This window comes from Columba livia, chromosome 19, assembly GCF_036013475.1.
Source record: "Columba livia isolate bColLiv1 breed racing homer chromosome 19, bColLiv1.pat.W.v2, whole genome shotgun sequence".
Taxonomy (NCBI): Eukaryota; Metazoa; Chordata; class Aves; order Columbiformes; family Columbidae; genus Columba; species Columba livia.
In genome coordinates, this window is record NC_088620.1 from 2,767,376 (window position 1) to 2,791,561 (window position 24,186).

Consider the following 24,186-nt stretch of genomic DNA (forward strand, 5'->3'; position numbering starts at 1 on the left):
ATCAAAGCTGGCAAGAGGAGTCCAAAGCAGGGCTGATCATAGAATCATTTTGGTTGGAAGACACCCTTAAAATCATCAAGTCCAACCATAACTTAAATCTAGCATGAAACCATGTCCCTAACAACCTCATCTATAGGTCTTTTACACCCCTCCAGGGATGGTGATTCCACCACTGCCCTGGGCAGCCTGTTCCAATGCCTGACAACCCTCCCTGGGAAGAAATTGTTCCTAATATCCAATCTGAACATCCCCTGGTGCAACTTGAGGCCATTTCCTCTTGTCCGGTCATTTGTCACTTGGGAGAAGAGACCAACACCCTCCATGCTACAACCTCCTTTCAGATACTTGTAGAGAGCGAATGGTGCCCAACTCTCACCCCCATCTCCACATTGCTGTGGGAGACCGTGCAATCTTTACCAAGCTCTTTCTTTTTGTTGCTGTCCCCGTGGGTCCTCACCCAAACCAACACTGAGCTGAGGCTCAGGGGCACCCGGAGCCCTCCTGCCACCCACACCCATCACCGCGGCAGGGGTCCGCGGTGCCGCCCACCCACCGGGCATGCAGATGCACTGGAACTCCCCAATCTGGTCCAGGCAGGTGGCATCGTTCTGGCAGGGGTTGGAGAGACACTCGTTGACATCAATTTCACAGCGAGGGCCCGAGTAGCCCTGCAGGCACTGGCACTGGAAGGAGCCCTGGGTGTTGATGCATTTCCCTGCGTGCTCACAAGGGTTGGCTCCTGCAACACACAACCACAGCTCACAGGACACGCTCCCGGCTGCACCGGCGCTTTCCCAGCTGCTTGTGCGAGCTCAGCCCCGCTGCTCACCCAGCGAACACTCGTCCACGTCCTGGTTGCAGGCTGGCCCCATGTACCCCGAGGGACATGTGCAGATGGCTTTGCCGTTGACGGGGTTGGTGTCGCAGTTGGAGCCCTCGTTGCAGGGGTTGCTGATGCAGGCGTCATCGAGGTGGCACAGCAAACCTGGGCCACAAAATTCAGGTGCACGTCAAGGGTGATGGGTACACAAGTCATGGCAAGACTCAGCTGGGAGCCAGGGGACATGTGCGGAGCTGCCACCCGGCTCCAGGATGGGACGGGACCTCACCTGTGCGCCCGTGGGGGCACTCGCAGTAGAAAGAAGCCACCCGATCATGGCAGGTGGCCCCGTGGAAGCAGGCGGCCATGGCACAGTCATCGATGTTCTCGCTGCAGTCCTCGCCCGTCCAGCCATTGACACAGACACAGTTGTAGCCACCGTGGTTGTTGTGGCAGGTGCCTCCGTTCTGGCAGGCGTTGGGCATCAGCTGGCACTCGTCCACATCCTCGGTGCAGTACTGACCTGCCAGGGGACAGGGCACCATGTCAGCTCCTGTGGGTTCTGCAGCGTTGCTGAGAAGCAGGACAGCTGTCCCCATCCCGGTCCCCTGTTCTCCTCAGGGCAGGATCCACCCTCCCAGCCCAGCGCTGTGCCACCCTGGCCGCGGCAGCGGTGTTACCTGTCCACTCGGGTGGGCACTGGCAGTTGTAGGTGTTGACACCATCCACGCAGGTGCCTCCATTCTTGCAGTTGTTGCCCGGACAGTCATTGATGTTCTCCTCACAGTTCTGGCCTGTGAACCCTGCACAGAGGAGACATCTGCTGTGATACCGACCCACCAACTTGCTGTGCCACTGCCCCAGCCACCCCACCGCCCATGGCAGGATGATCGTTATCGGGTGTCAAGTGTGCGCCAGGCGCTCCCAGCCCAGCTTTGAGACTGGTTTCATCCCCAGCCCTGTCTCGCCTCTGCTGGGGCTCAGTTCTGCCGTGCAGGTTTCCCTGCCAGGGCACCATCACTGGAGCAAACAGCAGCGGCTTCCTCCGCGCATGGCAGATGGGGCATCCCCGGCGTGGGGCTCGTCTGCCAAAGCCCCCGGCTCCAGAGACACTTGCCCCAAGCAGCAGAAGATCCGGCTCTCTGGCAAGCCAGGATAAACCAGAGCTGCTCCCACAAAGGCTTGCAGCACCTGGTGCTGAATCACCAGCTTTTAACTTCTCATGTAAAGAGCCTCAGCAAGCAGTGCTTTCCCTGGGGAGGAAATCCAACCCCTGGCAGGACGACCCACCGCCCCACGCAGTGCTGGTCCCAGCCTGCTGCTCGCCTGGCGAGTCCGGCTGCTCGGGTTTGTGTTATCACTTGCATCGTGCGGCACGCGTGGAAACCACACCACCCCCGGCCTCTCCAGCAGAAATGAAACAGCCAGACCCTTCCCAGGGCACCTGCCAACCCTCCTCATCTCCCTCCACCTGCCACCTGGGTTAAGAGCTGTATTTACTCTAAGACCCCAAAGCCCTTGACCCAGCCGCCATCAGGTGTCACCTCCCCAGCCTGCCCAGGCTCTGGGGATCAGGACGGTGATGCCAGCCCACACCAGCTCCCTGCCGTGCCGGCATGTCCCGGCAGCTCCCCAAACTCCCCGAGGCGTTCTGCAGGTCCAGACCAGGCTGCTCCCCGCACAGGCAGCTCACTGCTCCGCCATGGGAAGGGACTGCACGGCCCAGGCTCATCCTCCACCGGACCCCAGACCCTGGCCCAGACTGGGGTTTTCCCCTCACTCTCTCCAAAAGACCATATTTTCCTTTCCCCTGCAGCCTCAGCTCCATCACACAAGGAGCAACAACAGCTATTAATGATTGATGGTAGGAATCCAAAGCAGATAATGTTTCTTGCACCTCATTTTTAAGCAGCTGGGCTGAGACTGAACACCAATAACTGGCAATGTCCTAGATACCAGGATTAACTCATTTTGAACCATCTGAATGAGTAATTAGTACTGCAATTACTTTAAACTCAAGGTTACATTCTACAGCGATGGCATGATAAAACAGATGAGATTAGTTTAACTTGAAGAAACTCGGTCCGACCAGGGCTCTCCGTGAATGAAAAGGGGACATTGTTTCAGGTCCGCTGCGCCGCATACCAGCGTATCAATCACCCTCTTATCATGAAAAACGGCCCCTGGTCCCCCCTGCCTCCGCCTGAAGCCGATGCAGCTCCTGCAGCGAGCCGTGCCGGATGGCAGGGGTGCCAGGGGACCCCCCCTGTCCCCCGCGAGCAGGGGCTGTGCTGCCCCGCAGGTGGCAAACCAGCCCGAGCAGCATGCAGATCTCTGGGGAGCAGCCCACGAAGCCGCAGATGGGCGTGAAAGCGTCGGTGCCCTCGTGGTAGGGATGTTCCCCTGGGGCTATACCTCACCTCGACGTGCCCGACGCTTGGGCTGCGCCAGGGAAAGTGCCTCGTCAGCAGAACAGCAGGGCAGGACCAGCTCCTCCTGCCTGTCCCTGCGGCAATGCCGCTCCGCCGGGCCAGGGCTCGGAGCTGCTGCCGTTGAGCATCGCCTCTGGCTGCATCGGCTCATCTGGGAGGAAAGGCTTCCTTCCCTGGCTGCCCGGTCAGCCCTGGTGCTGCCCCTAAGGATGGGTGAGCAGGTGTGGGGGGGAAGCAGGAGATGCTGCAGGATCCTGCGTATCTGGGATGCTTAATGGATCTTTTAAGTTATTGCAGCCAAAAGCTTTGGGAAGGGGACTGATGCTCTGAGCCTGTGTCGGAGATTAAGATAGGACTCCCCTGCAGGGATCACGCATCTTTCCCCAGCACCAGCAGGGACACGGAGCTGCACGACGTGGGAGCCGGGCCTGGGTTTCACCGGCAGGAAACTCAGCTATTTCGTTTCTCCAGGCGGCCACGCTCAGCCCCTTCTGCTCCCTGCCCTGACTGCGCTGCCAACCACTGCCCCAAGGCAGAAGTGAAAGGGATTGACGGGGTCAGGGGGCCCTTTCACAGCTGCTTTTTCCCCCCGCTGGGTGCTGAGCTCCTGTACAGGGTGCTGGGCTCCTGGGACAGGTCCCCTCCTGCAAGAGCCCTTTGTTTTGGAGGCTGTAATTCATCCGGGCTGCTCCAGCACTTGCTGGAGGGAGCAGCAGTGAGCACGGAGAGGGTCTCCCTTCCCCAACTCCCTTCGCACTCGGAAACTTTCCAAAATAGCTATTCCGGGCTAATTATTCCATTCTGGAAGTGGATTAAGCTGAAGCGGAAAAAGGCACTCGTACTCTGGAATATGAGCATCCGCACTGGGGCCTCTGCTGAAACAGTTGTTTTGGAAGAGTTATTTTGGTGAATCACCAAGTACAAAAAGCCCCCAGATGATCTCCCTTCTTTGGGCATCGCTGCCCAATGTCTTCTCAAACACACGTGGCACAGCGAGCCAACAGCTCTGTCCCTCACAGAGCCAAAAGTCAGGGGAAGATTGGGCACTACTTGTTTAAGCAGGGGGCTAAAAGGGCTGCAAGATGGTCCCTGGTCCCCGTCCCCCACCTCAGCAGCAGCCCTACCTGGCAGGCACGTGCAGTCGTAGGTGGTGTCTCCGATCTGGCGGCATGTCCCCCCGTTCTGGCAGGGCGACGGGTTGCAGGGCACGTAGAGGTGCTCGCAGTTCTGCCCGGTGTACGCCGGCTTGCAGGAGCACTGGTATGTGCCCACCTCGTTGGTGCAGCTCCCGCCATTCTTGCAGACAGGTGGCGAGATGTTGCATTCGTTCACGTCCTGCTTGCAGTTGGCCCCGTGGAAGCCGGCGGTGCAGCGGCAGATGTAGTGGGCTTCGAAGGGGACGCAGTGGCCCCCATTGGCGCAGGGGTTGGAGGCGCAGGGGTCGGCCTGCTGGCAGGTTTTGCCTGGGGAGGGCAGGGAGGGAGGATGAGGATGCAAACTGCAGCTCAAGCACCTGGTGGGAGCGATCTTTGTGCTGGGGTGCAGAGCTGGTTCTGGGACTGTGTTCACAGAGGGTGCAACTAATTCCCCCCTGCCTCTCCCTCTGTAAAACCCTCCCCCGTGCACAAGTCTTGCAGCTCGCCCAGCCAGGGACCCCCCAAGCTCCTGCTCAGGTGTGTAGACTCCCCCTTCCTTTCTCCCAGCACTGGAGCAAGCCAAAATCAGAGCCAGCATCCTTCTTCATCCACGAGGGTTTTCCAGGAGCACCCCCTGGTGCAGGCTGCCCTTCCACCCACTCGTCCACATCACCACATCCCCGTGCCCCGCGGTGACACCCCCTCACCTGACCACCCCGGCGGGCAGCGGCACTTGTACTCGCTGAGCGTCAGCAGGTCGCAGGTGCCCCCGTTGCGGCAGGGGTTGCTGATGCAGACGTTGTCACGGGGCGTCAGGCACAGCTCGTCGGTGAAGCCCAGGCGGCAGGCGCACGTGTAGTCCACGGTGCTGCCGCGCACGACCGGGGTGCAGGTGCCGGCGTTCTTGCAGGGGGAGCTCAGGCAGGGATTGGGCAGCTGGCACCGCTCACCCACGTAGGCACCGCTACACCTGGCAGGGGGAAGATGTGTCAGCGGGATTGGCCCTGAGGGGTTGGGGACACCCAGCCACCTCAGGGACTGGCTCTGGGGACACCTTATTGCAGTCTTTCTGTACTTAAAAGAGGCTGATAAGAAAGATGGGGATAGGCTTTTTAGCAGGGTCTGTAGTAACAGGACAAGGAGTGATGGTTTTAAACTAAAAGAGGGGAGATTCAGGATGGACATGAGGAAGAAATTGTTGCCCCTGAGGGTGGTGAGAGCCTGGCCCAGGCTGCCCAGGGAGGTGGTGGATGAACCATCCCTGGAGACATCCCAGGCCAGGCTGGACAGGGCTCTGAGCAACCTGAGCTGGTGAAGATGTCCCTGCTCATGGCAGGGGCTGGACTGGATGAGCTTTGATTTTCCCTTCAACACAAACCATTCTATGACCCTATAAACACCCCCTGAGCCCAGTTCTGCACTGCATCCCAGCACGGCGGGTTTAGCAATTGCCAGGCTCTGCCTCGGCCGCTCCGGGCTGAGAAGAGGAAGATGAAAGAGGTGCTGGGAACAAAGGCGTCCCCCATCGAGGGGCCTGCGCCGACTTGCAAAACCGCAGCCTCCAGTGCTGACGTCCTGCTTCTCATCACAACACGCTTTTTCTGCTCCCCCCCGCTTACCGGTCCCTGCCCCACCAGGGTGATGTTTATCCTTCCTCCATCCTAAGAAATCACTCAAACACAAACTAGGGCTCAGCGCTGGCTGGTAGCAGGTGGAACACATTCCTGCTCCTCACAGCCAGCTGAGATCTTCCCCGATGACAAACCCTGTCCAAGGAGGGAAGAGTGGCCCCGGCTGCCACGTCCCTCTGCGTGGGGGCTCTGAGAAAATGGCCCCCTGACGCGGCCACCAGCTCAACCATCTGTCACCATTGGCTGACAAGGCTGGAGCAACTGCCTGCTGCAGGACCGGGGTGACAGGGACATGCTGCAAGGACAAGTCCCGGCGACACTGAGCAGGACATGGGGCTGGCAAAGGACCCTGCAGAGTGGGGAGCTGCCCCCCAGGAAAGGGAGGACAGAGCAAAGCTCTGCACAGAGAGACTGTGGGCACCCAACACTCAATGAAGAACCTGGGGACAAGACTCTCCAGCACCTTCCCAGCACAAACCCTCCCATGCAGCATCTCTTGCATCGCGCCTGCAACACGAGATGCTGCGCGTTTTGTCCCCAAGCAGCTCTGCTCACGTTACACCGCTTCCAAAGGGAGATTTGCTGCCCTGGCTGGGCTGCGCCGAGCAGCTGTTGCGAGCGGGGCATGGGAGGAGCGAGGCAATGCCGGCACGCTGCCGTCCCGCACCGCGATGGCAATGCCACTGCAGCAGAGCGGGACACGCAGCACTCAGCTCACAACCATCGCCACCCAAACTGGTGGGACCTTGTGTCCCCAAGCCTTGGGCACGGTCCTGGGAGGCTCCTGCGGCAGGCAGCCCCCCTGTGGCAAGCAGGGGATCCCAGGGAATGTTGCAGAGAGCACCAACTGCAACTCCCACCCACCTACAAACCCCAAAACAAGAATGTGGGGCTCCCCGGTGAAGTAGAGCCAGCAAACCCCCATCCTCTGCCAGCTCAACCCGCAGCCGCCGTGCTTTGCCGTGCCATGCCGGCGGCAGGACCACGTTTCAGCCCCGCTTCCCCCTCTCCTCTTTCTCCACTTTTTTTTTTTTAACCCAATTCTGATTTCATTGTTGGGGATTGTGTGAGAATTTGTCAGGATTCGGAGACATTTTGAGTTAATGAGACGGCATTATCCAGGCCAAATGAAAAAGAAAATGTGTATAATAATAAATCAGGGCATCTGCTCGGCACACAAAGGGCGGCGGGGAGCAGGTGTGCATCCTAATGAGGCAGAGCAGCTGCCGGCGCCCGCGGCCGATGCCCGGCTCGCCGGCGGCTCCGAGCCCGGGACGCCGCGGCCGTGGGGCGATGGGCGCTTCTGGGTGGCTGCGCCGCGGCCCCGCGCGGGGGAATGCGAGGGGCTGGGGGCCATGGCCGCCTGAGAGGGACCATTGTGCGGGGCCGGCCGGCCGGCACAGGCACGCCGCCGGCAAACCGCTCAAGTGTGCAGTCATCTGTTAAAATGCACTGCGCTCCCCCCCTCTCCCCGCACCACACATGCTTTTTTTCTTAAAACAATCCTCCGGGCTCTGCCGGCGGCTGGCTGGACAGGGGGGCGGCGGGAGATTCTCCAATGGGAGAAAAAGGCGGAATGAAAAAAAAAAAAGAATAAGAAAAACAAATTGATGCTGGACAAAGAGCCCCAGGGCAGCGCGGGAACCACTGAGTGCGCGGGAACCGCCACGGCGCGGGATTTGGCTCCTGGAGCAGGATTTGGTTATGACGGTACCGCCGCGGGCAGCTGGGACTGGGAGGTGATGCTGCGTACCCCGGGCTGAGCCAGCGGGGCGATCGCTGGGATTGGGGTTCCTGCACCACGGGGCTTAAATGAGGCTGGAGCGAGGGGCACGGAGCCGAGAGCCCTCCCACCCAATTAGTGTTCAGACCGTTTCCAATTTCAGTGCTGCAACTGGTGGTTTCGGCTCATGGATGGGAAGCCAAGCCCGAGCCTGGACATGGTTATTAGCCAGGAGGTTAATTTGCGATTAGAGGAACTCTCCTGGGGGGCAGGGAGCCCCTGCCTGAAGGCACAGGGGGCTGGGGGCTGCCCCCCACCCAGCTGGGTTGCTCCAGCCTTTTGCTTCAGGAAAGCCCTCAAGTTTTGTGGAGTTTGCAGTTGTTGTTTTTTTTTTAAACGGCTTTCTATTTGTTTAAGAGCTGGTTTATGGACACAATCAGCTCAAGGAGCGAGCGCAGGGTGCGGCAGACGCCGATGAAGGGCTCGGCACGGGTCTGCCCCAGCCAAAGGGGCTGAGCTGGGCGACGGGCACATGCGGGCAGGCAGCATCGGGGTACACTCGGGAGATGCATTTCTCCTCCCTGCGAGATAGGTATTCCCAGCTACTGAGCAGTACTGGTGAAGCAATGCTTCAGAAAAAATGCAATAGAACACAGGCACACTACAAATCTGGTATGGTCCCTGCTATAACCCACAGAGGCGTTTGCATCTGTGCAACACAGACGTGCTGTGGATACCTGGTGATTCCCGAATCCCAACCAGAACAGGGATGGGGACGGCCCTCACAGACTTGTCACACACACTGCGGCAGTTCTCGGCTCGGGGAGTCCCCTCATACTCCTCCTCGTGCTAAGGCATCTCAGTTTCATTCCAGGTATCAAAGCAGAAGCTCCGTCTGCCAGTCGGGATACAGCTCTTGTGACAGTGACAATCCTGCTCAGCAAGAGCACGAAGCAAGGACACCAAACACCCCTGCTCGCGTGCAGCAGCGCCCGGGATGTGCCCACAGCAGCTCTGCACCTGGTGGCTTCGACACTGCTCCTGCAGCATCCACAGATGCTTCTGCACAGGAACGATGTGATTCCTGCCCACATTTGCAACAGTAAGTCTGAAACGAAGCAGGGAACGGCTGCAGACTGAAGCCACAGGGTGAATTTCACTGTTTCCCCCCGGCGTAGGTCCCAGGGCTCACTGATGGCCCGAGACTCTGGAGCCGCATTTAAAAACCCAGCAACCACAACAGCTTTAGAGAGTCCCGGCTGCAGACTAAAGCCTGAAGACAAGCCTCTCATGCAAAGCAAGAGATCAAAAACCAGGTGAAGAATAAGGCCATCCCAAGACGTAGTTATTTTTCAGCTCTCCCAGGTCTGGAAAGGCTGGATTCAGCAGAGCCAGGTTCAGCTTGCAGCCGTGCTGCAACCTCATCATGCATCCACCTAATTCTCCAGGGGCTAAAAACCTCTCCTAAAGTTCAAGCCCAAGGAGCTAAGCTTTATTTTCCGTAAAAAAACATACCAGTGGGTGGTGGCGTCAGAGTTCCCAGCTGAGTAGACACGGAGGATGCGACGTCCCCGTGGGCTCAGCCAGGTGAACATCACCCTGTGGTTTTTCCTTTGGCATTTCCCAAGCGAGGGCTACCCAAACCAAACCCCAGGCAGCTCAAGGAAATTAGCATAAGAGACATTAAAGCTATGCTTTAATTATATATATATGTGTTGGCAGAGGACAGGGTGGGTGCTCCAGGAGCAAAACAGCTCCAAAGGGCCATTAGAAACCAGCTTTGAGGTGGTGGAAGGCGGCTAAGCTCCCGAGGAGCTCCCATGAAATCCCCGGAGAGGCCAGCGCGGCCGCGCTCCCAGCCCCACGCGTGACACAGCAAGGGCTAAAAACATTGGTGTCTCTCCCTCCCCTGAGCACGCAGCTGAGAAACGTTTCTGTTGACTCATTAACCTGCCGAAGAGACACCAAACCCTCCAGCCATGACCCACCCTGCTGTTCTAGACAGTGATGGAGGGCGACAGACCCTGACCCCGGTGATGGCTGAGCCCTGCTCCAATGCCCAACACTCCCACTCCCAGCACCGTCCCGGCACAAGGAGCAGGTCAGGACAGACAGTCTCATGACTTTTCACTTCTAGGATGTTTTCTACATGACCTAACCATGGGACTGGGGCTGCCACTGAAGCCCCAGGCAGGAAAGGGGACAGCGATGCAGCAGCTGGTCCCCATCCCTACAGATGGGGATGCTGCATGTGCTCCTTGCAGGTGTGAACACACCGATTTACAGCCCTTGAGCGTCTGGAGCTGTGGTACCTCCAAGTGGCTTTTTGTTTCGGGGGGTCAGGCAGAGGCTGGGGCTGGATTCCCATGACACCAGGCTGCAACGCATCTTCCCCCTCCACACCAGCCCTGAGCGAGCACCCGCACAAACCACTGCGAGGGGGGAGGCGCAATTAATAATGCACCGTGCTCCGAACCCATAAATCTCCGCCGTGATTCATGGGCGATGTGAAGGGTGACGGAGAAGGCCTCGTCCAAGGTCAGACAGCGAGTCCCGGGGGATGGCCTGGGAATGGGAACAGCGGCCCCTGATTCCCACCCCACTCCCAGCTCCGAGCCCAGGCCAAATCTGGATCAGCTCGGCAGGGGCACGTGCATTTGTTGTGTCTGCTGCACATCCTCCACAAGTGACAAACTGCAGCCCAATGTTGCAGTGACTTCAGCAGGGCTCCAGAAAACCTCGTCAGATCCTATAATCCAAAGCATGAGTGAGATGCAGAAGCGCGGGAGAGCCCACAGGCTCTGCTGCCACGCCGCTGCCCCCCTTTGCTTTACACACGTGCTGCCCGAGCGCTGCAGCTCTCTGCCCCACCAGCAGCGCTGGGAGAGTCGGGGTGCCCATCTCGGCCCCCGCAGCCCCACACCGGGTGCTCCGTGCACGCAGCTCTGTGCGCTGCTGGCCCTTTGTTGGCTCCCTCCCTGCTCGCAGCGCTCGAGGCTTTTCCTCCAACCCACCAGCAACAGGTTTTGTCCCTCCGCAGCAATGCGGGCACTGAAAGCATCCCGAGGCAGATGTTTCTGTGACCTCTGACCCAAGACTGTTTTCCTTTCTGTGCTAAGCTGCCATCTGCCACGGCCGGCACAGATGACACCCAGGCGCTCCCGCAGCCCAGCCCGCCCCGGCACGGCTCCCGCACGGCGGCACGGGAGCTTTGTTCAAATTCGGGATGCGCCAGCCCTGCACAAGCGCAGCTTGGGGGCTGGGGGGGTTCAGAGGTGCGGGGGGATGATGCGGAGGTAAAACCCACCTCAGGCTTAAAACGTGCAAAATAAACCAATGAGCAAAATGAAAACCAGGTGTAAGCTGGAGCACGGCCACTGACACGCAGGGGCTGTCCCCCATCCCCATCCCACAGTGGGGACAGGTCCAGGGGGCAGCCCCCACGCTGCGGGAGGGGACGGGGGGCTGGCGGGGAGCCCCATCACAGCTGCTGGCCCCACGTCCAGGCCACCTCTTATCTGCGCTGCTATCACATAACCTCTTCCTCACCCTCATCTGCTGGAAGCATAAACGGCCGCGGTTGTTTTCCCCAAGGTACGAGCACCGTGGGAAAGCCGAGGAAGGGCAGCTCAGGTCTTTATTCAAGCCCCATTTTGGGGGCACTTGAGACTAATGTGGCCAGGAGAGTCTCCGCTGCCTCTGGGGCAGCAGCAAACCCAGGCGCTGGGTGCGGGGTGTTCCCTGCCAGGGGAACAGCCCTCACCCCGACACCCATCCCCAGGCTGGCCTGGGGGGATGCTGCTCTCTGCCCTGTGGTACCCATGGGCCAGGGCAGCCACCCCAAACGAGCCACCCTCCCTACACCCCCGAGTCCCTGGCAAAGCTGCCCCAATGAAGAGGTGGCTCAGAAACCACGACTGTGACCTTGCACGGTGCAGAGGGTCCCCAGCAAGGGACCGTCACACCCGCAGAGCCCTCGACACCAGCAAACACACTGTGTGACCAAGCAGACCCCTGTGCCAGCCCGGTCCAGACTCCATGGAGCAAAATAAGCGGCCAAATGTGAGCAGGACGCTCGCATTTCACGTGTTTGCTGGCAACAAGACAGGGAAGGAGAAATAGCCAGCAGCTGAGCCTCCCTTAGCCACACACAGGACCACAGTCACCGCACACTGCTCCTAGCTGCAGAGTGGTGACACGACCCTGTCCCATCGTCCCCACACCTCTCGGGGTCACCATCATCCTTGGGCTTACAACCGGGAACCACAACCACCTCCTTCCACAGCCCCAGCAGCGGCAGAGCCTGGGCGTTATGCTGGCTTGTCATCAGACATCCACACACAAGAGTCACTTTTCCAGTTGTGCCAGTGGCTTCCCGGCTGGCACAGCCCAGGAGCACCACCCCAGCTCTCTGCTGGAGTTACACCCTTCCCCCTAAGACACGTTTGCTCGGTGCCAGCCCGGGAGACTCAGATCTCCCGCAGCTCCAGTCCAACCAGAGAAAGGGCCGGTGCTCAGGGATGTCTCCATGCCACTGAGAGATCCGCTTCTTATTCCATCTTCCCATTCCATCTTATTTCATTCAACATCTCCCATGTTCCTGCACGGAGCATCATCAGGGAACGCAGGTGTGCCCGACTGCCTACCCGGGGTCAGCCCACCTCAGAAACACCCCACCGAGCACAGGAATGTGCTCCGGAGCCAGAGGAAGGCAGACAAGCTTGGAAACCTGTCTGGTTGGGAAAGCAGAGCTCGGCATCCTGCACTCCGGTCCCATCTCCTGCTGCAGCATTGTCACCCTGCTCAGGGTGGCCCAGCTGGAGGAGGATGGGTGCAGGGAGATGGGGAACGCTTTCAGACACTGCCATTACCTCCCTGGGGCTGCAGGGAGGAGGCGGTGGCAGAGGGTCCCCCCTGCCCTTGCAGGGGCTGCCAGGGGATGCTCAAGCCCCCTCCCTGCAGCGGGCACGGCCGGGCTCACCACGTCTCACCTGCAGCTTGGCTCTGTGGTTTCTGGCACATGAGTCCGTTAAGAAACCAAAGGCTTCACCACGGCTCCCAGGAGAGCCCAGGCGGCGCAGACAGAGCTCCCCCTCACCCGCATGGGGCACCCTGGCCAGCCACTGCACCCCAAAGCTCCCGCCGGCCCCGGCGCCAGCACAGCCCCACAAACACCCCCGGCAGCCGCGACGCGTCTCCCAGCACCAAAACCCAGCGCTAGACCAAACTGGTGGTTTTTTTAACAAAGTTCCATCCAAGCCCTGCTTTATTAAACACACCGGGACACCAGCCTGGGAAAAAAACAGAGTTTCACACAGGGAGGGTGGTTGGCAAAGCAGCAGGTTACTTCAAGTGACATCAGGTTAATAAAGCAAGAGCAGATCTCCAGTCTTGTTTAATTAAAAAAAGCAAAGTGCAATCCGAAGTCTTTGATGTGTTTTTTTTGTTCCATTTCATTTTTGACCTAGCCCAAGCCATCTAATTGAGATTTTAAGACCCAGACTTTCATCTGGAGAGAAACTAAAGGAATTCCCAAAGCATGGATGGGAGTGGGGAAAGACGTGCTAGAGCTCTATTCCTCCTACCAGCACAAAGCAGAAAGGGAAAAAAAATGGCTTTGTTTCTTAAGCAGACATTAGTCAGGACAGTTTGGGAATCAAAGTTCCCATTGTAATGAAAAACAATATAATCCCATTACTAAGCAAAGTGGCCAGGCTATTCACGGGGTGGTAACCAGCTACCTGGGAAGGAGCTGCCTTTCAATGGAGCTTCATTCACAATAAACATGAAAGATGTCGAAGGAAGAGACCAAGACAAAACTCGCCTCATTCCCACCCTCAACAATGGCCGCTATGAAATATTTTTGTTTTCCTCCCCCAGTTAATGTTTTTTATATCCTCTGCTGGTGTAAATCCGTGTGGCCTCATTGTCTGCGGGAGCGACTGCCAAGTCCTGCTCTCCCCCTCATCCCGCTCCTTCTCTTGAAGGAGCTCATTGATGGGGTGACCATGAAGGATGTGCTTCCAGTGGAGCATCCCCAGGGAACACAACCTGGCTAAGGCAGGCAATGGTCCCGCTGCCCACCCACAAGGCAGGGACAAGCACCCCGGGGCAGGTCCCCAAGCACGTGCCCGCACCAGTGACTGATGTGCCGGTTGGACACCATGACCTTCCCCGGCTCTTTTCCTCCACAGTGTTGCCCAGCAGCTCTGGCATTCGAAAGCACCCACCACAACTGCTCCCTGTTTTGATTTTTCACTTGTGCTTTCCCTTTAAAAATGTTGTATTCTTTAAGGCAGCAGACGGAGAAGTCGGAATTTGGGGGAGATGAGGGATTTCCACCTCCCCAGGCCACCTGCCAGCCCAGCATTATTGGTAATGGAGGGCACCCTCCCTTCCCCATCACTTTTGGGGTAAATGCCCATTTTCTCCCACTCTGCCCACACTTGCTGCCTGTGTAGGGCAGTTTCACTGTCATGCTCCTGGGAGCTCTGGCACACAGACAGTGTCACCATCTCACCGAGAGATGATGAACTCTCATTATTTTTCTCCTTTTCCCCCTCAAACCAAGTTCTGGCTAAACACTGCGCTGCCAGAGAGCCAAATATGGAAAACTCCCACCCGGGACATGCGTGACCCCACCATCCCACTCTTCTATTCCCGAACATAAAACCTAAGATTAGGATCTGAACAGCCACCAAGAGTTTAAACAAGCTATATTTAGCTCCAATATTTATAAACAGGAGAGAGGGGTTCTGCAGAGCACACGGGTGTCCCTGCAGCACAAACCCCACCAAAAGCCGGAGCAATTCACACCGGGGCTGTTTCGGTGAGACGGTGAGCAGGCAAAGATGACAACGGACGGACAGCGACGGATCCACCTCCTCTCAACCTCACAGCCACCAAGCTGTTGGTTTCTCCTTGCAAGCAAAGCAAAACTCCCCAAACCAGTTATTAGCAACAAAAACCTCCCCCCCTTGGAAACCGCAGCCTGAGGGAGGTAAAGCACCCCCAAGCAGACGGGTATCTGCTCCTGGGATCTGTATCCTGGCATTTCTGTTGCTGCTGAGTTTAACCAAGGAAATGGCGAGGGACGGAGGGAGGGAGGGAAGACTCTGCCTCTGACACCTTTTGCCGGCAGAAATCCCTGTGTCAACATGACGCCCTCGCCGAGGGAGAGGGGACAATGGTGGCGGCTCTGCCCTCCGGCCGCAGCGCGCATTCCTGCCCCCCTCCCCTGGAAACCCCCCTTTTGTGGGGAGCAGCAGGCCCTGTGAAAGGGCCGTCTGTTGCCCTGCCTTTTGACTCGGAGGTCTGTGTCTAACATTTTAATAGGGGCCAGGGAGAGCCCCCCCCTCCTCCCGGGCTGCTCCCCTGTGGGGTCACTCTCCCAGCCCGCCCTGAAGCCACTGCACAGGGCTAGAGCGGCTGATGGGCAGCAGGTACGAGAGCCGGCAGCGCTGCACATCCCACTGTCCACAGCCACATTCCCCACCTGCCCCGAGAGGGGCTATTCCAGGGGTTAACTGGCCAGGAGTGACTTTGAGAGGGACTTTTTCTGATCCCCCTGTGCAAGGATGCACTGACAGGGTGGGAAGGCTGGGGACATGTTCTGCTCCACGGCTGCTCATCGACAGCAGATAATTTCCATCTTAAAATAAATCACTGCATGCTCAAACACTCAGCCCCCCAGGCAGTGATGCTGGTGGGGAGCATAAAGTCCTTGGGGTCCCCATCACCCTGCTGATGGGACAGACCAGGTGACAAAGTGAAGACCCTCCTCTTGGTGACAGTTGTAGCAGACACAGGTAGTGTCACATCGTGCCAGGAGCTCCGGAGGAGGATGAGGAGGAATCAGCAAGGCTCAGCCCTTTCAACAGCCTGAAACTGATCCTGCACAGCCCAGCACAGTCCCAGCAAAGCCCAGCACCACCACTCACAGCTACACTGACTTTAGATCGAGCCCAAAGCAACAGGTTCCCCATCCCGTGGGTGCTCCCGGCACCCAGCCCTCCCTGCCCCCCACCGCAAGGCCGCCTGCCCCTTCTATTAAATAAGGGCAACATTATACCATCATTAAAACTTAATAAATCATTTCCCATATAAATACCATTAAATTCAGATTTTGGGGAAGGGAATTAGGGTGAAAACTTGTTAAAAGAAAACGACTTCTGCGCAAATAAATTTTTGCAACTTGACTGAGCGTGAAAGTTTCCCATTAAAATGCAACTCTGCTCCCTTTGCTGGAAAAGTGCAAGAGCCCAATAACCAAGGCCTAAACATTAACTGTTTAACTGACTTTTCCAATATTAACTCCAGACTGCAGTGGGGGAAGGGGAGGATGTGACGGGTGAAAGCCTGAAGCAGACGTTAATTCCTGCTGGGCGAGAGACGCACATCCAGAGCACACACCGCTCCCGTGTCACCGGCGTCATGCTCCCAACAGCCCTTTGCAGACACAGATGTGGGACATCACCGGCCATGAGCGACGCCCACTGCACAGGGCAGGGTGCTGCCCCATCAGTTGAACTAGATGATCATTGTAGGTCCCTCCCAACTGAAAATATTATTTTCTGGGGCAGAGCTCCCCATACAGCCCAGTCAAATGTCTTCTGCCCATCCCCAACCCCTTTGCATGGTCCTGATCCTGCAATGCTCACACCAAGTGCTGCATTTCCCAAGGGGCACCTCCATCACCTAATTCACCTCCACGAGCCAGGATGAGCCTGGCAGGTTGTGCTGCTGAGTCTCACACCAAGACAGGGTTTGATGTTCAGATAAGCAACAGCACATGAAGGGAAACCGAGGCACCAAGCAGACCTCACTTGACATACGTGGAAACCCCAACTCCACACCGTACTGCAGATCCCAGCCTGTGGGGCACCTACTGACATGGGGAGATGAGAGGAGGTGACCTGACCCACTGGACACATGCTGGAGCTGTAGACGGTGGAGCTGCAATGGGCAGAGGCACCACTGCTCAGAGAGGAAGGAAAAGTCCAGACAAAGGTGCACAAGTCTGAACAGGCACCGTCACACCTTGGCCAGATGGCCAGCTGGAAGCAGGACTGAGCTGCTCCACCAGCAAGGCTCAGATTGTAAAGACTGGAGTGTCCTCAGGTGGGGAACTCTACCTGTCCTGGGGCTCTCTGAGCAGGCAGGTGGGACCTGCCATGGGCTGGGGTCACTGAGACCTGGAGAGGTGCTGAGAAGGCTTTCCAACATCACATGCAGTAGATGTGCAAAGAGACCTGTGCTATTAAGTAGATGTGCAAAGAGACTATTAACTATTAACAGCTGAGCTTCCCGAGCCCTTCAGACCCCGCTGATACTGGTGGTGCTAAAGCCCTGACCCTCACGTCTGCTCTGAGCAGAGAGATACCCAAGCAACAAAAGCATAACGTCTCCCCTGAACACCAGAGTAGCATTTCTACTGCTCGTTCCAGATCTTTGGCCAAGGAACCCGGCATTGAAGGACAGAGCCCTTCTGCAGATAGATGGCCTGGGAGAATGGCAGCAGCAGGAGCTGGCTGGACACAAAGCCACACACCTGCAGTGCAGCAGACGGACCACAAACACCTTTTTGACCCCTGGGATAGAGACAGCACTCAGCCAAGCCCCCACTGCAGGTCCTCTTCCCCAGGGGAGGTTAAATTGTATCCCAGAGGCTCTTCCACTCCACAACCTCAATACATGGTGTAAAACTTTCACCCGGAGTTTGGCGACAGGTTAAATATGGTGAAGTCTCCATCCAGATCCAGAGCTTACCAGCTCCCAGTAACTGCACCCCGAGGCTACACCCTCATTAAACACGCCGATGGTCTATAAATTCCACATTCCACTCATGTACACATGCTGTTACCATTCAGGACACCTACCAACACGAGCAAAACGAGGGTCAGCACACCTCCAGGCCTGGAAAAAGCAGGTTCATTTCCAAACAATGTTATTTTAAAACTTGCTAACTGCCTGCTGATTATGTTATCCAAGCCCTTAATTGGTGAATAGCTTGGCCTTGCAATGACCAAGCATGTCTCCCTCATGCTACATACAATAAACCACAACAGCCTTGGAGGTGAGACCAGGGCGTGTAGGATCAGCTGGAACAAATGGACACAGGCAGGCAGACAGCAAGCCAGAGATTTTGGTGGAATAAAACATACTCTATACGATGATGACTCATCCCCTCTGGATGCTGGGGAGCCCCCAGGCAACCTCATCTCGGCAGCACCACCCCACGTCTCCTGCTCATCCCTGTGCTGCAGGTACCGCTGAGGGATCTACCAAGACCTGAGTGTCGCCCGTGTTGGCCCCTTCCCAAATGCAGTACAACCCTCTGGCCATCTCAAGTACCAAGCCATGAGAAAAATCGAGCAACAAACCACCGCCCAACCAATAAAATCCCAAGGCAAGTTAGCAGGAGTTGGCTGGACCACCTGAGACAACTGATAACCATCAAGACGCCTTGCAGAGAGATGTTAACGGAGATTCTTCTAGAAAAGACATCAGAAGTCCTGCTGCTGTCCCCGTGACCTCACCAGCTGGGCTCCTCAGCAAAGTTTCCCTTCCACTGGAATGTGCAACAGGTGATGCTTTTGTATTTTTAATCTACCCTTTTACCCATTTCCACCTTGTTCTTTCCGAGAATGAGATCAGGCTTCAAAGAGCCATCGAGAGTTCTCAACATGGCTGAATCACTGCTCGGCTACTTCTTTAAGAGCTTCCTCTGGGTGATTGTTCAACACTCCACCCTCTTCCTCTCCAGCACGGAGACTGCATTTTTTTCTTTGTTATTATTTCATGGAAATAACGTTGGGTTAAAGCACATGAGAAAAAAACCAAACCAGAAGAAAACTTCCGCCCTTTACAATGAGATAACAATGACTGAGCAGTTGAATAACTCGGAGGGCACAGAGAACTGCAGGGCTCGGATCCCTCCTCTGCCTTCCTGGTTGTCTCCTGAAAGAGTTTTGAGCTAAAATAATCATCTCTTACCACTACAGTCCCCCTCTGAACGTTTCTTCCAAGGTTTCTGGCCCGCTGCCCATGGAAGCTGGTGGTGGCAATGGGCACCGTCTCAGGAGCCATCGCCCCGGCTGAACTACAACGCCGCACTGATTCATAAACAGAGGAAGTACTTTAGCAAACTGACTTTTCCCCCTTTCCAGTGCAAGCCTGGTGATTAATTTAACTTATTCTTTTCCTTTGGCTTCTCTAGGCAAGAGTATGACAACCCAGGCGCAGACTTTAATGGAGAAAGGCTGGTGGAGCGGGGTTGGAAACTCAGCCCTCTTTCATGCCATCTGCTTTTAACTAGCGGAGCAAGGGAGGTCCTGGGAATAAACGTCACATGGCACAGCAAGCTAAAATCAGCCCCGCTCGCTTGCAGGGATGCCAGTCAAAACTATGGTTATCCAACAGTCTAATTAGGAGCTATCACTAGAAGTCAAAACCATCTTTCGGAAAACCTTCTCATTTTGCCTGGGAAAATGCCTTAATGGAGGGCAAGTGACTCTTCGGGAAAGCCGCAGCTCCCCAGAGCCGAGAAACCACACATGGAACAGGGCATCAGCCACCGTCTGCTGGTCCCAGCCCTCTGCAGACGAGACCTTTGAAAGCTCCAGATCCAGTGCAAGTGCCACACGTGGGACAGAGACACCCCGAGTCCCTGCAAGGTGCACAAAACTCTGCTGCTCTTCCAGCACTGAAAGACCCAGCTGCCCCTGCCAAGACGAAAAGCAGCTCCAAAGGCGGCTTAATTAGGCCGCTTCTGTCACGAGCCCTCCCGCCGATCAAATGCTCAGTCCTCTCCATTCAATTACAGCCCCGTGCGCACCGGATTGCCTGGCAAAGGGACAAGCAAGATAAGGCACCTGGAGTTCTACAAACTAGCGCTGTAAAGTAATAAAGACAGAGAAAGTTCCTCGTCTTGCACCGACGATTCCCTTTCCGTAACAGGGCTGATAACTTGGGTTTGGTGTTATCAGAGTCGTCTTCACGTAACCCAACGAGCTCTCTCCCGCCACAAACGCCGGGACGCTCGTCCGCTAGAGTAGCGTCTCTCTCGTACGCTATTTATTTCACTCCACTTTCTAATTGGATTTGTGGGGGCAGCACAATGGGGCTTTATGGCCAAACTTTGTTAAGTGCCAGGCCGAGCAGAGATGTGGCCAGTAGCCAAAATGGTGCATTTCACGCAGGCGCCAAAGGGCAGTGCCAAGCTTTGCTGCGTCTGGTATCTGTGTTCTTGGCTCCGCTTTGTTTAAGGAGCTTGGAAGCAAAACTCCTCGTAAAGAGAGATTCAAACAAGTGAAAAATCAGGATTTTGCGAGCTGCTATTGGATGCTTTGGAAAGTTGTACCTCCTCCGGCCTATCTGCCCCCATCACCCAGAGAGTGTTCCCTGCATGGGACAAGCGCTTTAACACACCGAGGGCACACACCTTGCTTTCCTGCAAAAATGACTCGCATGCACTCGCGAATCAATCCCAGTGTCCGCAGCCAAGAGAGAGGCGGTTATTCACAGCTAGCAACGAAAAAGTTCTTTAAAGTTAACTTTTTCCCTTAAAAAAAAGTCCAGCTCAAGCCTACTTTGGAGGCTTTTCCATCAAATAGAGCTCGCACACATCACATCTAATTAGATTCCATCACCATCTGTACATGAAATGTAAATCAGGAGTTGCAGAGACTTAAGAAAAAAAGGGAAGAATGACCACAAGGAAAAGGAGGGGTGTAAGGTTGGGGAGGGGGTGGAGGGTTGGGCATTCTGGGAAGCCATACATGATTAGTCACACAGCATTAATCTGCCTCCCTTAACAATAGCTGCCGAATTTCGACCGAATCCCAGCTGTCGCTCTTTGAATGAAAGAAAACAAGATTTAGAGCGTCAAGCGTTGGTAAGGGCTTCTGTGCAAAAAAAAGTGGCGTGCATTCATTAGTGGCTCACAAAGGGACCCAGCCTTTGTCCATTAAATTGCTCATGTGCCTGATTGATTTGCTGATTTATTTGCACCAAAGGGTTGGGGGGCTCAGCTTGGAGAAGGGGGCGGGAGGTGCCCAGCTACTGGGCAGAGTAACGGCACCCAGGCGCATTTGCAAAAAAGCAACACACATTGTCAAGGGAAACTGCCATTCAACAGGTTGGGATTGGAAATGCCTTCAGGTTCCTCCTCCGAGGACTTCCTATTTGGAAGTTTGGGGTGGGTGGGAACGTCTCCCCGCCTGCTCTCAGCTCAGGCCACGTTCAACAGGCAGAGGGGAAATCTGGCCGGAAAACAGAGCCTTGCCCATTCACATTTCTTTTATGGAATAGTTTTAAAAAGGGAGACGGAGTCTTATTCATTTCTCTTGGTTATTGTTCCCTGGGAGCCTGGAGTGAATCGGCCATCGCTGCGGTGGGTCAGTTGGTCCTTCAAAGAGTCCCAACGCTTTACACATCCGTTCCCCCACAATCGGCTTGGAGAAAGCTCCTGCCCGGGTGCCAGGGCCCGCCAGGAACGCCGGGCTGGACCGCAGCTTGGCACCGGTGCAGCTGTGGGAGGAGGTGGCCCCGCTCCCCCGCCTGCCCCGGGTGATGCCCCACAGCCCCATGGACATCAACGTGCAGCTCCAGCAGCCAGAGCCACACCATGAAATCCCTCTTGAGCGTTTATTGGAGATGTAGTGGACACCGCACCACGAACTGCCAGGGTGCAAGGGACTGAAAGGCAATGCTTCAGGGCTAGGAGGGAATAGCTGCAAGACAGACAGACAGACAGCCTCCCTCCCTGCCCGACGGTCCAGCAAGCGCCGTGGGCTGGCCCTACCTCCTGCTCTATCAGCAGGGCAGTCTGCATAGGTTAACACCAGCAAAACATGGCCCTTTGCCCATGTTTTTCCACCCAGCTAGGAACAAAGCCCGATCCTGCCAAACTCGCAGCGACTCCTACACGAGCAGGTTATTCTTGCCACTCAAGGAAAGAAAACGCATCTTGCCCTATTAAATCCAGAGCCTTCAAAGCAAAGTCAACATGCATGTCAATACTTTGGTCGGGGGAGATGAAAATCCTCTGGCTCCTCCATACTTACTGGCACACCTCTGTCCCGTTGAGAAAAGTTTCACACTTGCCCCCGTTGAGGCAGGATTCAGCAAGCTGTGTGCACCGTAAACCTGCAAACAGAAGGGAAGTGTTAGCTACAGCACATGTCCTGGGTGGCAGTGGGGGGAGCTGCATCCCCTAGTGTCACCGGGACCAGGGACGGGCTCCACGACACCCTTGGAGCAGCCTGGGGAGATGGGGGCTACAGGGTGATGGAGGTGAGCAGGGACCGCGTGGCCCCAGCACAGAGAGGCTCACCTAAAAATAAACTCAGGGTGGGCTTGAAAGTAGGCTCTGCCTTCTCCTCCAGCAGGAGGACTGACAGAGAGAAACCCCAGAGCAGGTCCTTGAGTGACAAATGCCATTTGGGAAAAACCACGCGCCCGAGGGCCCATTAGTTACCACTAACTCAGTAATGAAATGAGTGGCCCATCACAACTTGCTATGAGCAAAGGTTTCATTGTCTGGCCCTCAGAGCCAAATTCTGCACAGTTACCACAGCAACTTGCTGAAAGTACCAGAATCGCTTCCGATTTCCACCCTGGCTCGCTCTTCCCCTTCTCTGCCCTGCTCGCTTTTCACGGTAACTGGTTCTGCGACACGTGTGTGCAGCCAGCGCAGTTTCACTCTGAGCGATTCCAGCTTCGCACCGCCACCACCAGAACCAAACTTGTCCCCTGGACGGCTGCCGAGCCCCGGGCACCCCGGGGACACCCCGCAGCGCTGGAGACTCTGTCCCCAGCCCCGCGTGTCCCACGGGGGATGGAGTGGGGTGCTGGGCACAACTTTCTGCAAACTTTGCCTCCAAGGGGCCGGGTGCCAGGCATGGCTCTCAGCCCGCGCTGCCCTGGTGCGGAGCGGGTTGAGGGCAACCCCGCTGCCTTCCTTTCCCAAAATCCTCCCAGGATACTCCTGCTCCGGAGGAGGCTGCTCGCTCGGCCCCGATTCGGGGGGTGCATCGCAGGGCCCCTGCCCCCCGCGGCGCGCTGCTCCCCGCTCCGCCCCGCATCTCCGGGCCACTTTTAGGGCTCTTCACCCCGGCCCCGACCGGCCGGCCCCGACAGTCGCCCAGCGCTTTGCGGCGAAGCACCCGGACCCGCCCCGGGGCCGGCGCCGGGGGGGCCCCGGAGGAGACCCGGCTGACTTTCAAGAAACAGGAAACCGAGAAAAATTTGCAAAACGGTCAAAAGCTCTCGCAGAACAACAGGCAGGAACGCGCCCGCCCTGCACGCCGAGCCCGTCCCGGGCTCCGGCTCCCGCGGTACCGAGCTCCGGTTCCCCCAACGGCAACGAGCGCAGCTCCCCGCAGCACCCCCCAGTACCGACCTCCGGTTCCCGGCGGCCGCGAGCGCCGTTGCCCCGCCACCTTCTCCGGGACGCGGAGCCCCGGCCCCCCCGCAGTCCGGCCTCCCCGACCCCCCCGCGGTGCCGAGACCCGCTCCCCCAACGGTTCCGGGCCCGCTTCCCCCGGCGGCGCCGAGCTCCAGTTCCCCCGCGGGAGCTGAGCTCGGTTCCCAGGCATCCCGCGACACCGAGTCCCGGTTCCCACGGGGAACCCGCGTCCCGGACCCCCCGACGGCGCCGCGTTCGAGTGCCCGCGGTGCCCCGCGGAGCCCAGCCGGGACCGGGACCCCCGCCGCGCCCGGCCCCGCTCTCAACAAACTTCCTGAGGGCTCCGGGGCGGCCGCTCCGGGGCCCGCGGCGGCGGCGCTCACCTCGCGTCAGGGCGGGCAGCAGAAGCACCAGGAGGCCGGGGGCCAGGAGCCGCTCCATCCCGCTCTGCTCCCGCCGCTCACAGCCGCATAGATCCGCGGGGCCTCGGCCGAGCCGGTGCCGGTATCGCGCTGCCCCGCCGGGAACCCCAGACACACCGCGCCCCAGCGCCGAGCACAGCGACTCCGAGCGCCGGCGCCTCCCGCGGCTGCACAGCCCCGGCGGGCCGGGCCGGGCCGGGCGGGAGGGCGGGGGGGGGGCGGGACGGCGCGGGGCGGGACGCCGCGGCACGGCCGGGCACGGCACTGCACGGGACGGGACGGGACGGGACGCTCCTCCCTGCCCAGCCCGGGGGGCCGCCGCTGGGAACCCCCTTCCCGCCACGGAGGGGACGGGAGTGCGGCTGCGGGGTGCGCGCGGCCTCACGGGGAGCCCCAGTGCAGCATCCACATGTAGCTATCGGACACCCCAGTGCAGCATCCACATGCAGCTACCAGACACCCCAATGCAGTCCCCCATGCAGTTATCGGACACCCCAGTGCAGCATCCACATGGAGCTACTGGACACCCCCAATGCACCCCATCGTGTGGTCGCCACAACCCTGCCATGCAGCCTCCCATCCCCACTGCAGCTCCAGCACAGCCCTCCTGTGC

The 24,186-nt window shown here is 57.6% G+C and overlaps 1 protein-coding gene across 2 annotated transcripts in view; it reads right to left on the reverse strand.

Annotated features, from left to right (window-relative positions):
- Nucleotides 1-23,738, reverse strand: part of NOTCH1 (notch receptor 1) — a 42,525-nt gene extending 18,787 nt beyond the window's left edge. Inside the window, exons 1-8 of one of the 2 annotated variants that reach the window (XM_065035593.1) lie at nucleotides 23,535-23,738; nucleotides 21,809-21,890; nucleotides 5,096-5,358; nucleotides 4,377-4,715; nucleotides 1,501-1,623; nucleotides 1,110-1,343; nucleotides 830-985; nucleotides 554-739 (exon numbers count right to left, since the gene is read on the reverse strand). In XM_065035593.1, the coding sequence (XP_064891665.1) occupies nucleotides 554-739; nucleotides 830-985; nucleotides 1,110-1,343; nucleotides 1,501-1,623; nucleotides 4,377-4,715; nucleotides 5,096-5,358; nucleotides 21,809-21,890; nucleotides 23,535-23,592 (1,441 nt within the window). In that variant the 5' untranslated portion in view covers nucleotides 23,593-23,738. The remainder of the gene's footprint in view (nucleotides 1-553; nucleotides 740-829; nucleotides 986-1,109; nucleotides 1,344-1,500; nucleotides 1,624-4,376; nucleotides 4,716-5,095; nucleotides 5,359-21,808; nucleotides 21,891-23,534) is intronic. The other variant, XM_065035594.1, reaches the window with a different exon arrangement.
- Nucleotides 23,739-24,186: the final 448 nt, after the last annotated feature.